General features: G+C 46.1%; 1 protein-coding gene across 1 annotated transcript in view; it reads right to left on the bottom strand.

Moving 5' to 3' along the window:
• Positions 1 to 13,727, bottom strand: part of LOC126522987 (sodium-coupled monocarboxylate transporter 1-like) — a 41,782-nt gene that overhangs the window by 18,028 nt on the left and 10,027 nt on the right. The window contains exons 3-6 of the mRNA XM_050171828.3: positions 12,090 to 12,141; positions 11,289 to 11,356; positions 8,685 to 8,765; positions 1,706 to 1,779 (exon numbers count right to left, since the gene is read on the bottom strand). Coding sequence (XP_050027785.2) covers positions 1,706 to 1,779; positions 8,685 to 8,765; positions 11,289 to 11,356; positions 12,090 to 12,141 — 275 coding nt within the window. The remainder of the gene's footprint in view (positions 1 to 1,705; positions 1,780 to 8,684; positions 8,766 to 11,288; positions 11,357 to 12,089; positions 12,142 to 13,727) is intronic.

Here is a 13,727-nt window from a genome sequence, read left to right as displayed (position 1 = left end):
ACAGTGGCAGTCTCGCAAAGCGGAGGTCGGTGATTCGAATCCGCAGCGTCCTACAAGCAAGTGTTATTTTTGCGTGGCTTGAATTTTTTTCGTACTGCAACAATAACACCGACGCCGACATGAGTGAGGCAATACAAACATAGCTTGAAAAAGTGAGTTGAACTCTTTGGTACACAAAAATTACGCAGCAAGCAAGTATACAAATGAAACAGAGTGACAACTGAAAATAAGTCATGAGGTGTACAAATGGGCAAAACTGCGGCACATAAGAAAACGAGATACAATATTGATTAAAAAAAACTTGGTGATCCGAGCCAAAGTCCACCGCTATATATATTATATATATATATATATATATATATATATATATATATATATATATATATGTCTGTGTGTGTGTGTGTGTGTGTGTGTGTGTGTGTGTGTGTGTGTGTGTGTTAAGTAATATACCAGGAAAAGTGAGTGAGTGAGTGAAACAACTTTATATGGTCCACTATAGACGTAAGCAAACTCAACGTCACCTGGCTATGCCCACTCGGGGACCATCAGGTGGTGAAACCTGACGGCCCTCTCGCGAGCCCTCTGGACTGTAGTAAAAACATGGTCTCACTCACAATTTAAGCCACATGTTAGAGCGAAACATCAAAGGAAATAATATTTACACTGAGAAAGATGAGAGCAAGCGCAAGAAGTGCACGTAATGAGCATCTAAATATATTATGAGCGTAAGAATTCTAGGAAAGTTGCAAAGCCGATTTGAGTAGCTATGTATGATCGCAGATGATATTATTCAGCTATTGTTCGGGTAATAAAGGAATTGAAGAGAGTATTGAGTGACATTAAGTCAAACGTTTTATCAAGGAAGAATTTAGTGTGCGTGTAAAGAAAGCTGTGCAACCTGATGATAGAGTTTATGTAGTAACGATGTGCGAGCGTTAGGAGAATGTTCGGAATAAATAAAGCGGACCATGCAGTTCTCTGTCAATTCGCATCTTTTTGATCCCTCATGATTGAATGAAGGGCTGGCTTAGAGTAAGCGCTTTCATACAGAGGAGGGCAGGTTTGTGGCTCCTCGCCTACCGCAAAGAAAGGCATCAGCTATTCCATAGAATACGCGGACGTAACTGCTTAGCATATTTTTTGGGTCATCCATGTCATGTACGCGCAGGGCCTCAAATATATGATTGAGTTGCACAGCGCTGATAGCCTTCGCTAACTTTCTTGGTCCAATATTTCTAAAGCTACTTGCTTCGGTGAAAGGTATTCCTTCATCGAAGCTCAGGTACACTGTGTTACGACGAGGAGCTTGACGCAGATTCAAACTGCTGGAACTATAACCATTATATTATATAAGGTTAAGGGAAGTTCGTAAAAAAAACAATTTCTGCATGTAGCTTTCTTGAATATTGATATTATAGATTTACATTGAAATGGATGCTGCTTACAGCAACTCATCCACACGCATACTTGGCGATAAAACAAAACAAAATAGATATTATAGAGCATGCAAATTTGTTGCTCGTTTAGCACCTTTTTATTTATAGCGCAGTTGTTAAGTACGATGAAATGTTGTACTGTTGCTTTCTACGGTGATCTTAATATCGCAATACATGCCAGCTGTGATAAAACATTATACCGAGTAGCACATTAGCACTTTTCTAAAAGTATGTAACCAGAATTCTGTGTGTCATTGCGGACGTCTTACTTGGTAATTATGATCCTGCCTCCTTCGCTGGCTATCTGCCACATGGCGCCGAAACCTCCCAAGTGGGAAATGCCCTGCGTAAAAACAAGATACGTTGGAAATGAAAACGATAAGAAATCGATGCACTTTTCATTCGCCATTCGGTAATTAAACGGTTTCATTAAATGTGAATAGCCTCGAAGGCAGGCGTTCAGGGAGAGTGTTGCCCATCGCGGGTCTTTGTAAAAAGTGCGTGGGAAATTTCTTTATTGATTAGTTTGTTCGCGCGAGGGTACATATGGGCCGCCGCAGCATCATAGCTAGAAAACTGTATAGCAGGGTCATCTACTACATATAATGTCGCGTATGTAAAGGATCACCAGGCATGCAACTTCTACAGTGCTGAAATATTCTAATGTGGACAGCAGAACGCATTTACGTCTACGTACATGACAGTGCGACGCGCAATCGCACTGCACCCGGTTTCTTAGCGTGTAGTAGTCCCAAGTGTATGTTTTGGAGTCTGAATTATGCCACTGTTACAATTATAAGTGAATGGTTAAACCGAGTAACGCATTGGAGTACGTTTGGTATGGTTCCCATTTCAATTTTTTTAGCACTATACTAGACCCTTCCGGCAAAACCGTCCTCTCACACTCAAATTTCCCGTGGAGGGGACATTTCACGGCGATCGCAGTTAATTACCACTTTTGGTGCGCATTAGTTAATAACCTGTTTCACCCAGAATATTTTACAAGTGCGCGTCGTCTGCATAAAGGCTAAACCCCATGAGCGCGATTTTGTGCGCGACAGCGACGAGCGACAGCTTCGAGCGACGGATCGGGCCGTCGCGTGAACAGATCGCTCGGTCTTGTCGCACGATCGCTCGGTTCTGCGAATCTAGAATTCGCCGCTCGTCGCCCGGAAGTGCTATGAGCGACTAGCCAATAGCGCGAAGCCGGAATCATGTACATAACTCAAGTACTTCCGATTGTCTCACGGAACGAGCAAACGATTGATTTTTTCTACGTGCAAGGATAAGAACCTACTGCAAGGCTTTCAGAAATATTTACGATCAGCTCTGGGCCGTCCAGCAGGTCCTCGAGGCGTTCGAAAGGCACGGACCCAGCGAGCCGCCAAAGGCGAGCGGAGACCCGCGCCGAGTAACGGCGACTTCGAGGACGACGTAGGCCCTCGTCGGGGCGCGTGCGCGCCCAACTGCAGGCATAAATAAAGTTGTCTCCAATCCAATCCAATATGCTGCTTTTTACCGTAAAACACATCAACTTAAGTTAATAAAGCACGCGTCGTGCAGGTTTCGGCGCCTATATTGCTGTCCTCATACCGGCAACACTGGGGAGACGTCGCTCGAAGCCATCGCTCGCGTATCGCTCGCATGGGGTACTACTTGTAGGCGACGAGCGAACGCGACAGCCATCTCCATCGCGTCGCTTGTCGCTGTCGCGTGCAAGATCGCTTGCATGGGGTTTATACTTAATGCTAAACGCACTCAAATAGAAGAAAAAGAATTTGAATTTCTAGCAATGAAACGGCGGCGCCACCTGTCATGTGGTAGAACAGGGAGTGCTGCTTGTTTTGCCATTGCAGCGGGTGGTGGCGCCACCACACCCGAAAACATTGCAGTGCCTCAGGAGGCACTAAAGCCAAGGAGGTAATAAATCTTCACGCAGAAACTCCACTGGAGTTGTCTAAGTATGCGTAGGCATTGTGGCATCATCTCTACGCAGCCCGATCTCATGATCGATTTTATCAAACTTGATCCGACCAGTAAAAACACTTATCAACCCTATTGGTCGTTATCAACCTTAGCGGACTATATCCGACCGTTATCAACCCTTATCGGTTGTTATCCCAATCGATCCGATCTTTATCAGCCCTTACTTGTCCTTATGAACCTTATAGGACTTGACCCTTATCAACTATTATCTGTCCTTGTCCACCTTATCTGACTCGATCCGGCCCTTATCAATACTTATCGATCCTTATAAGCATTATCCAAATTGATCCGATCATTATAAGCCCTTCTGGCTCTTTAGTACCTTATTCATCCACGTCGAACCATTATCAACCATATTGAAACCCATATAACCCCTCATCACTCGTTATCATCTTTATCAACTTACTGACTGCTTATCTGTCAGCATTGCGCGACGCGAAGCGCGTGAGCCCTCAGTGACCGGTGGCATTTCGGTCGATGAAGGAACGCCCCAATGGAGAGCGCATCTCGCGACCCCCGTTCGAAACGGATCGGGGATGGGGTGTTTGACACTAAATTTTCTCACAGTCGGAATTTTCCTGATGTCTACAGAGCGCCAAGTCGCCTCTACATGTGGCCCTGAGATGGTTTTTATTCAACCATCGCCAAGTCTTTCAAGAAAGCCTTCATAGAGACTATTCTCCTTTGACGCTTGTTTTGCGTCGCCTGTACAACACATTCGTATGGTTCAGACACATTCACCTTCTGAAAGCGTGGGTGGTTCTATAGTGATCGTGTTGATATTTTCTTGCAGCTTCCTGTATATCGTAGGATGTATAATTTAGGACTTGAACGCAATATGCAGAAACGCGTGAAAAAAATTGGCTGAAGGCGTAGCTTGGTTAAGCCTGGAAGATTGCGAAAGCAATACCCTTGGCTGCGCCTTGGTTCGGCTGATGGTGTGGACATGGTCGCCCTTTGTTAAACTTATGACTATACATCATCCGACATAGCGCAAGGCAGCGCGCCTACCACTGCGAGGAGCCGAGCTGTAGCCCCATTTATCCTCCTAGCGTGACGTCACACCAGCGAGCGCCCTCTCTGGGTAGCGCCGCAGCAGCGGCGCGCAAGGCTTCGCCTCCACTATCGATGCCGCGAGCTGGGGCCCCGTCTCTCGGTCTGGCGTGACGTCACACGGTCACGTGACGCGCAGCTGCGTAAGGAGGCGCCACGACCACCGATGGGCCGAAAGTGCGAGCAGTATTGCTTTCGCGATAAAAATACCGGCTAGATCTTCAGCGAAAATTTTCTTTTTTCAATTGCAATCTAACACTCTGCCTGTGAAGCCATGGCACCATAGCAAGGGCCTCTTTGTTCCGTTATCTGTTAATTGTATCGTATGTAACAAAATTCAAACTCGTGAGCACGTCTTCTCGGGTTGTCATGACTCCGTGTTCTTGTAGGGCGCTCTCAAACGAACTATAAAAAAAAAGAATTGCCGATAAGACCTTTCGGTATTCGTTTCTTGCCATGTGCAGACCCAGGGGGAGTGCCGGCTGACATGATAATGATTTTGTGCACGAGCAGCGTGTGTAAAACGCGCATTGATGTCAGAAATGCCCGCGTAGATGGAAGGTCTACAAGCCAATATCTTTGGAAGTCTTATGTGCACGCGTGATACAATGAAACACGTGACTGAACCACCCGAGTGGTTGGTTTCAGGAGCTTGACGGTTTGGTGTCTGTGATGACCGCTTTAAAGGCATTTTAAATCGGTACTGTCTACCCGAATGATGCGATAATATTGTTTAGCACCAAGTGACCTGCTTTGTACGTCTGTGCGTATTGTTGCGGAGAAGGTACCAATAATAAAAAGAAGCGGTTAGCTCTCTTGGTAAGACACGCGGCTTCTGAGCGTGTGGTCGTAGGTTCGAACCTCAATATTGCTCACATTTTTCCTTTGTAATTTATTTTGTTTTATACATTTATTTGTCTATAACAATTCGTCTTACGTGACAGAGGGATGGACGGGTTTCTTTGTTGGGTAGGCATGGAAATGCTTACGCATCTAATTTTAAAAAAGTTTGCTAGAGTGGAAGCGTGGAAGCTCCCGCAGTTGCTTACCAGTGGAGCCGAAGCCAGCGCTTATCCCTACGTCACCTCCGAAATACAGCCCTGTCGGGTGGCATCTGCTTAAAGATCGATTAATCTTGATCTGTTAATGTGAATTCTAGGCCAATTAGAAAACAAAACGTGGCTGTAGCCAACAAAAGTAATTTCTACTGAGTATTCAGGACGTAAACATTAACAAAGATTGCCTACACATTCAGACTTTATCCTAAAACCAGGAACACAAATACACACATCCGCCGGTATCCCTACATTAAAATGAGTGATATTAAGCTATCAGGGAGGGTAACGAAAGCGCTTCTTTTCCTCCCTCATAAGTAAATGTTCTATCGTGCCCTTTAAGCTGGCAGCGTTCAAGCTTCATTTTAAGGGCACCATTTCCACTTTTCAACTTTTTAGGAGCTCGTATCGCCGAAAAGCCGATGTCGTCGGTGGCGTTGGCCGTGAGCGAAAAATGGCGGAAGGCCATTTATAAATAAAACAAATAAATAAAACAAACAATTAAATAACATAATAATAACAATAAAACAAACATAAATAAAACAATTTGGAAGATGGGCTGGTTGGGAATCGAACCAAGGTCTCGGGAGTGTGAGAGGGAGACGCTACCACTCAACCATGAGTTCGATGGTTCAAAGCGCGACAGAAGCGCCTCTAGTGAATGCGGTGTTGTCTTAGAAACGTGCCATAGAAAGTTATACTGCAGTGTATATCGGTAATTATGAGCATGTAAATTACAGAAGTCGCAGTTACACGAGTAGCGAAGTACGTTACCGCTACATTTCTTCTGCGCTTGGTGCACACGCAGAGCCATCTTGCGGCAAACACAGAAGACGCCCTCCTCGCAATGTACGGCGCTGCCCTGACAGGTGGCGCGCCGCTCGCCCGCTTCTCCCCTGCGTCTCGTTTGAGCGCATTGGGGACGTGCGGGGACCGGTGCGAGGATGCCCCAATACCTTTGCGTTTAATAAGTTTTCTCACTCTCTCCCCTTCCAACTTCCACCGTGCGTCACTCTAACCCTCGTGTTTAGGCGACGCGGCTCCTCTTTCCGCTCACAGCGCGATTCCAAGGTGCAGTGTCCGATGCGGGACGCCTCTGGCGTGATCGCTGCGCCGTAGCGCGTCTTGTGGGAAAGCGTCCCCTGAAATGTGTGCCGTGCTGCTGGCGAGGAGTCACGCGTCTGCGTGGTGCTCCCAAGTGAGATAGAGGACGATCCCATCGAAGCGTCAGCCCCATGATCGCGTCCGCCTTCATGGCGCGTCGCGGCCCGACAGTCTGTGCCGATCACGACGTTTGGCTCGCTTAGATAGTTTCTCCCTCCTAGACACCGAGTTCTTTGGTTCGTTCCGCTTGCTCAGGCGCACGTTTCGTTGCCGCGCCGAACGCTGTGTTGCTCGGCGCTCACCGCGTGTCTTTGTGTGACTCAAGAGCACGTCGAGCGAATGAGTTGGCGGTGTGAACGGGGTGCGATAGCGCTATCGCGTTCCACTCTTGAAGGCGAAGCTTAAGCGTCCTCCAAATTTTTAAAAACCTACTTGACCAAAGCTAACTTTTATAAGAATACCCGGGAGTGCTTCTCGAGACCACGTGGGAAGCTCTAAACGTACATGCACTCCGTTTCATACACAGCAGGCCACACTATGTAGGCTTCAAATACTGCTCTCACTGCTCGTATTCGTGACTGAAATAAATTAGTGCGTCACAGATGAAAGAAATATATACTTTTTCTGTTGCAACACTTGAAGATTTCCTGTTGAAGATATGTACCTATTTACTACCAAACGATCGGAGTAACACGCTTCTGCGACCAGCTGCCACGGCGCACCACATGTGCCCGCGACCAAAAACAGTGCGTCACGTAGTGGAAGCCCGAAGGTGCAAAGACATCATTTGACGCAACCTTCCGTTAGCTAGTTGTGGTTGCAATGTGTATGAAACCGTTGCTCTGTGGAGAGCGTCTCGATCAGACCCAAAACAAGTGCGTTATACAAAACGCGCCGACCGAGACACTATTCTACGACAGCACTATATATACTTGCGTATAGTTTCCATAGTGCTTGCCTACTAAGTACGACATGGGACTGAAATAGCCGTCTGCTCATAACAGCTGTGTGTGCAGAAATCGAGTTTAAATTCATCAGACTCATTAGAGTATCGAATATTTGTTTTTGCTTTCTCTGCTGAATGAATTCCCTACGAAGCACAAATATTCCGCCGTTGTTCTGTGGCGTACCAATTTTTCTGCGCAATTGATGAGTATATACGGAATAAACTGCACATTATTTAGATATTAATATCGAGCGGCATTATCGGATTGCATATAAGAAATGTTGCAATATGTTTATCTATAACTGCAGGGCACGTTGAGGGCTCCAAGCGCTTTTCTGTTTTATTTCATCGGACAGACAAATTACGTTGGCCTGATTTCGTAGCCGTGAAGGAATATGAGAGTGTTTTTGCGACGCGCTGGTTTTCAGACCTCACTGTCTTGTTATATTTTCTCTGTAGTTATTGGAGCTCTATGAGGCGGAAAGCGCGAATCTGATTTGCACCTGAATGGTGTGTAACGCAAGCCAAGCGAAATTATACGATTATACACTAGCCGGAACTAGTCTAGGCTATAGACCAATCTTTGAGGACTAGCCAAAAGATCATGCTTAGTTCATTGCATGCAGTAGGGCAAGAGATTTCATGTGAAAACCACAGGGTATTTAGTGTGCACTACAGAAGGCAAAATAATGGATGTGATCATGGAAAGGACGTAGCTACTTTCTCTGCGTACTGCGTCGAGACGTGGTCTGAAACAGCAATTCGGGTGACATTTCGTGAGCCCCTACTCAGACTCTAAAGATAAATAAAATATAGAAAGTGTCACTTCTCGATTTACACAGGCCTCAACGCTTTTATCTTAATTAAGCTTCTTCAGTTGTTTCTTTTTCATCATCAGAAGAAATGCAACAAAAAGGAAAGGAAAAAAGAAAAACGCGACAGAAACATTTCGAACAAATTCTGACAGAACGCAATACCGGAAAGTGTCGCCATCCCACTTCGCTTCTCCTAATACAATCCGGTGTTGCGTTAGCGGGATAAAGGAAGCACTTTTACGTCAAGCCTAATTTGCCTAACGTACTCCACAGAACGTATGAAACTCACAGACGCGATGACCATTGTGTAGCCCGCGTAAATGAGGACCATTTGGACCACGTCTGTCCACACCACTGCTTTGATACCACCCTGTGAAAAAAAGAAAGAATACGCACACACACACAGAGAAAAAGGAAAAGAAGACTACCGTATGCTCCCGTTTATAGTACGCGATCTAAACATACCCAAAAGTTGGAATTTCGCCGTGGCGAGGACTTACAAGATTTAATTTTTAATATCACGAGCACATAAAAAAAAACATGAATCCTGAGTGCGCCAGCAACCTTTTACCCTGCTAAACCATATAGCGGCATCGACTCTACAATGGCGAGACCAAGGTAGACAAACCTGTATACTGGTATAAGAAAAAAGTAGTTTCCAGCTTAAATTTGTCATTGCAGTATACACACCGAGTGTGAAATATCTGAGGAATAGCTTTTAATTTCACGCCCGGATCTGCCTGTGAGTCTGATTGCGGACTATAGACCGGAAAATACAATGATTGTTGTTGGTTGACAGCCTTGTTGACTTAAGCTGTACAGTAAGATTTATTGAACCTTAAATGCGGGCTCGACATGGGGCCCTATAACGTAAATTAAAACTATTCCAATATGTTTTTATTCCAATCTCCTGACGTCAAATTTGCGTAACCGTCGGCGCAATCATCGGGTGGTGATCCGCAGGGTTGTCTAAACAGACCTATCAAACACTGTCCTCGTTCATAGGAGGTCACTTTTGTTTGCTTGAAAAACGAATAACATTGCCTTCACTGAGCGGATTGTCTTATCTAATTGGCTGACAAGAGGCGAGGAGCACGCTCAAGTGGAGAGTGATTGGATGGGGCCGAGTCAGTGAATGAAAATCGATAACCGGATGAAGAGGGTGGTGGCCGGCGTCTGCGATTGGCCCGTTTTCCCTTACTTAGCTTGCGGTGGCTGGTCGAAAATCGCGGCGGCATGCAACGGAAGCTTAAGAATGACGCTAAAACGGATCCTCAGCAAAGAAGAGTTGGCAGAAAGAGGTCGTAAACGTGCCGAAAATGCTGGAAATCGTTACACGGCCACGCAGAAAGCTTTATTATACGCAAATAAACCCATGCTCTCCGGCAGGTGCGAGTAGCCAGAGCCTAAGTGATCGGCGGCAGCCATCTTTTATTCCTTTCAGACGGGGCAGCCTGCGGCTATTCGGAAGATAATTCAGTTTCGTTCGGCATTTTAACGCATCTTTAACGCGTACACGTCACTTTGACGCGGTGAGTTTTCGCGATTTTGCGACGTCGCGTGAAAGGCAGGTGAAGTGGGTGCATCCCGAAAACTTTTGACCAATAGCAGATGGCTAATGGAAAAAAGGCGTCGAATTAGAAATAACTATTTTTCTTTTGTTCGATCAAATCATGCATAATCAGTGTGTACACGTCATATCAGATGAGGAGCTATCGCGGTTTTCGTGACGTCGAGTGACATAGAGGCGAAGTGGGGGTGGTACAAAAGTTTTTGACCAATCGCGGAGGGCTGATTGCCGAATTGAAATAGAAAAGTTTGGGATTGCTTTACGTTATAGGGCCCATGGATGCGTACAGGAACAGCATGGACTGTATGCGAGAAATATAAGTAATAGTTGGTTTATTCTTACTTACTCGGTATTGTGCAAAGAGCTTTGTCCTGTTCATTCGTTTCAACCTCGGTCTTCGTCCTCTTAATTACTGCGCTCTTAATTATTGTACAGAGAGTTTAGATAGAGTAATCCGACAGTCTATAGGGAGACATAGATCAACTTTATTTTACAAACGGCTCTTTTTCCAAGCCGTTGCCACTATAGAGGGAGTTAGTGTAGCTTTGCATTGCTGCTTTAGCAAAAAGAATAAATTATAGTTCGGCTGCAGAGGAGGCATAAGGCGTAAGAACGCTCGGATTTAAAATTAAACAACCACTTCATCGCACATAGCACAAGACACACAACAAACTCCAACGGGTTTTCAAGGTGTTTCCGACAGGTTCCAACAATCCACGCAGCCATCTTTCCAAAGCGCCGCTTTCGCGAATAATATGTAAACCATCGAGGATGGCTGAAATCTTTATCTTACAAACAACTTCTAGCGTAGGAGGTTATTTGTGAATACTTGGATGCTTCTGACGAACATATGCGTTCACCACGTACGACAGTCTCCAATACGACGTGCGATGTGTTTCAAAGGTGGCTGCCTCAGCTGATGAAATCTGTTGTAAAGCTTGCGGATGTGGTTGCTCATATGGGCAGTAGTATGCTAACGTGCACTGATAAAGAGTACACCCATAGGTGGCATTAGAACTCACATAACTCAAACGGTTCTACGTTCTCGGGCGATGAAGATATAACGGCTGATATGAGTCATTATAGCTGACACTCGCATTGAAACCATTATATAACCGTAAGCATGCTTTTATATCATACGTCAGCTGTAATCGGTAGGCAAATACGGGCACTGTGTACCCCTTTAAAATGGGACCTTACCTTGCGTGAGATAGTGCGAGGAATCGTGTCATATTATCTGTTGTGCTTATAATGGTGACCTACCACACCCTCTCAAGAAAGAGAAATACGAAAATACCGGGAGGAGAAGGAGCGATGACTTACTATGGCAGTGTAGAATGTGCATACAAAGCCATTCAGAAGGATAGAAGACCACACCGGTAAGCTGGTCACTGCAAGATAAAGAAAACCTTACGTTGCGTCACGCAATCCGCTTTCGGGCCGTAGAAGGCTGCATGGCGCAAAGTAAAGCTTTCCGATACATGGAAATGCGCTTTATTGCATTTAGAGAGCTGTGAAAACAAATCGATGCATCCTTCTATGTGCGCCACCAGAACTCATCGGTTTAACAGCTAACCATTTTAAACACATGCGACTGTTGCAGGCTTTTTCTTCAGCAGTCAAACCTACATGCTAGTACTATAATTGTTTAAAATTTGCGCACGTTAGGAAGTAACATCACGTATCGTCGTCATCGAATATAAATTGTAATGATGTTAATATTCCTTGTGTACCGATAGAACAACGATTTTATCACGACGACCGCATGACTACGAATGCATGACGACAATGGTGTGACGACATCGGCATGGCGAGAATCGGTTGACAAAGCTGGAATGACGACGATGCAACGACCATGATGGCATCACGAGCGCATTCCTAGTACCCCAAGCTATCAAACAACTTGGGTTACGCCTTCTTGATAGCAGGTCTGTGCACTCTCCCTTATGACGTCATGCTACTTCTACCGAAATTTCCACCGTCAAGCCCAGCTTGAGCTAGCTTTATGCGCACTCACTAATTTACTTCTTTGGCATTGCGCGTTAAAGGCTGCGTACTCATTTGTTTTAGAAGCAAAGTCAGCTGCACCATAAGTGCACACCACACAGAGAAAATTATATTTACCAGATCCGAGAGCCAGTGATGGGCCGTACAGCACGACACCCATGTACAGTAGCTGAAATGCGAAAACATAAATTCTTTACGATGTTTTAAAGGGACACTAAAGATGAACAGTAAGTTAATCTAGACTGATAAGGTGCGTTTTTGGAACACGGTGAAAGTTACCTCTAGCGCACGCGGATATTGTAAGCCAAAAAAGACGCGAAAAGGAAAGACGGGTGGCGACGTCAGCGTGAACTTCCCGCACTAGCTACCCATCATGCCATGAATTTTGACAGTTTCTGCGTAGATCTAATTAACGTCTCTATTTAACCAATCTAATGTAATATAATCTCATTAACAAACCAACAATATATTGCATTCTGAAAGAGTCAGTGACTGTATCTAGGGAGCTTGAACAATTTCTTCAGCAACGAAAATTACCAAACGGGCGGAAATAAATTGGAATCAGTGGCGCAATACTGGTGTATACCGGCGCTACGGTTTGTGCGAGAGAGAGAGAGAGAGAGAGAAATACCTTATTGTTAGACCAGGCTTCTTGAGCCCAAAGGTGGGTGGCCTCCTCAATCCAGGTAGCCATGGGTAGCTGCCGCTGCCCGAGCCCTGTTCACCAACCGTAGCTGGTTGTCAGGGTCTTGCGTCACCAGCAGAGCCTCCCACTGGTCTTCCAATTCTTCCTCTGAATCCGCTTCTTTCTTCATGTTATCGCCTGGTGGTGATGATGACTGTGGTACTTCTCGATTATTCCTGCACCCCAGCACCATATGGCGCAAGGTGTTGGGTGTGTCCGGCGGGCAGAACTTGCAGTCTCGCCCGTAGGTGCTCGGACACATTGCGTGCAGCAGTGTTCCATGCGGGTAGGTTCCAGCCTGGAGTCTTCTCCAGGTTACGGCTTGCTCCCTACTCATCGCCTTATGCGCGGGCGGGTAGCCACGCCTCTGCTTCCTGTAGTGCGCCAAGATATCCGAGTGCTTCTTGGATATCCGGTCATCATCCTCGTCACAGTCGTTGGTCCGTGTTCTCGGCGTGTCGGAGATGGCTCGGCGTGCGTGATCTCGAGTCGCGGCGTGCGCCGCCTGGTTCCCCGCGAGAGGATCGTGTCCCGGCGTCCAAAGGATTTGTGCTGCTTTTATCTCGGTGTTCTTCAAGACCTGAAGCGTTGCCTTTCCGATCCTTCCATTCATATACCTTCTGCATGCTTCTTGCGAGTCCGTCACCACGGTAATCAGGGTCTTCTTGCACGTTGCGATGTCTAGGGCTCTGCCCAGCTCTTCCGCTGTGCTCGCGTCCTTGGCACGTATGGATGTGGCTGTAAGTTGTTCGCCCTTCTCGTCGACCACGCTGATTGCAAATTGGTTGTTCGATCTGTACGTAGCTGCGTCCGTGTATCTCACATTTTCTTCTTTGCTGTTGGTGCGTTCGAGTACGTGCTTGAGCGCCTCTATTCTCGCCTGTCTCCTTTCCTTGTCCTACTCGGGATGCATGTTTCTGGGAATGGTACTTATGTGTAGTTTGTCTCTGATCTCGTGTTGGATACGCTGAGGTAGGTGCCTCTCATCCTCGACATGGTAGCCCAGATCTTGGAGCAGGGCTCTTCCCGTCTTTGTCAGTTTTAGTCTCTCCAGTTGGTTCACGCTGTGC

This window comes from Dermacentor andersoni, chromosome 6 (assembly GCF_023375885.2).
Source record: "Dermacentor andersoni chromosome 6, qqDerAnde1_hic_scaffold, whole genome shotgun sequence".
NCBI lineage: Eukaryota > Metazoa > Arthropoda > Arachnida > Ixodida > Ixodidae > Dermacentor > Dermacentor andersoni.
The sequence above is the reverse complement of the archived record's forward strand: the minus strand, read 5'-3'. Positions and strand labels throughout refer to the sequence as shown.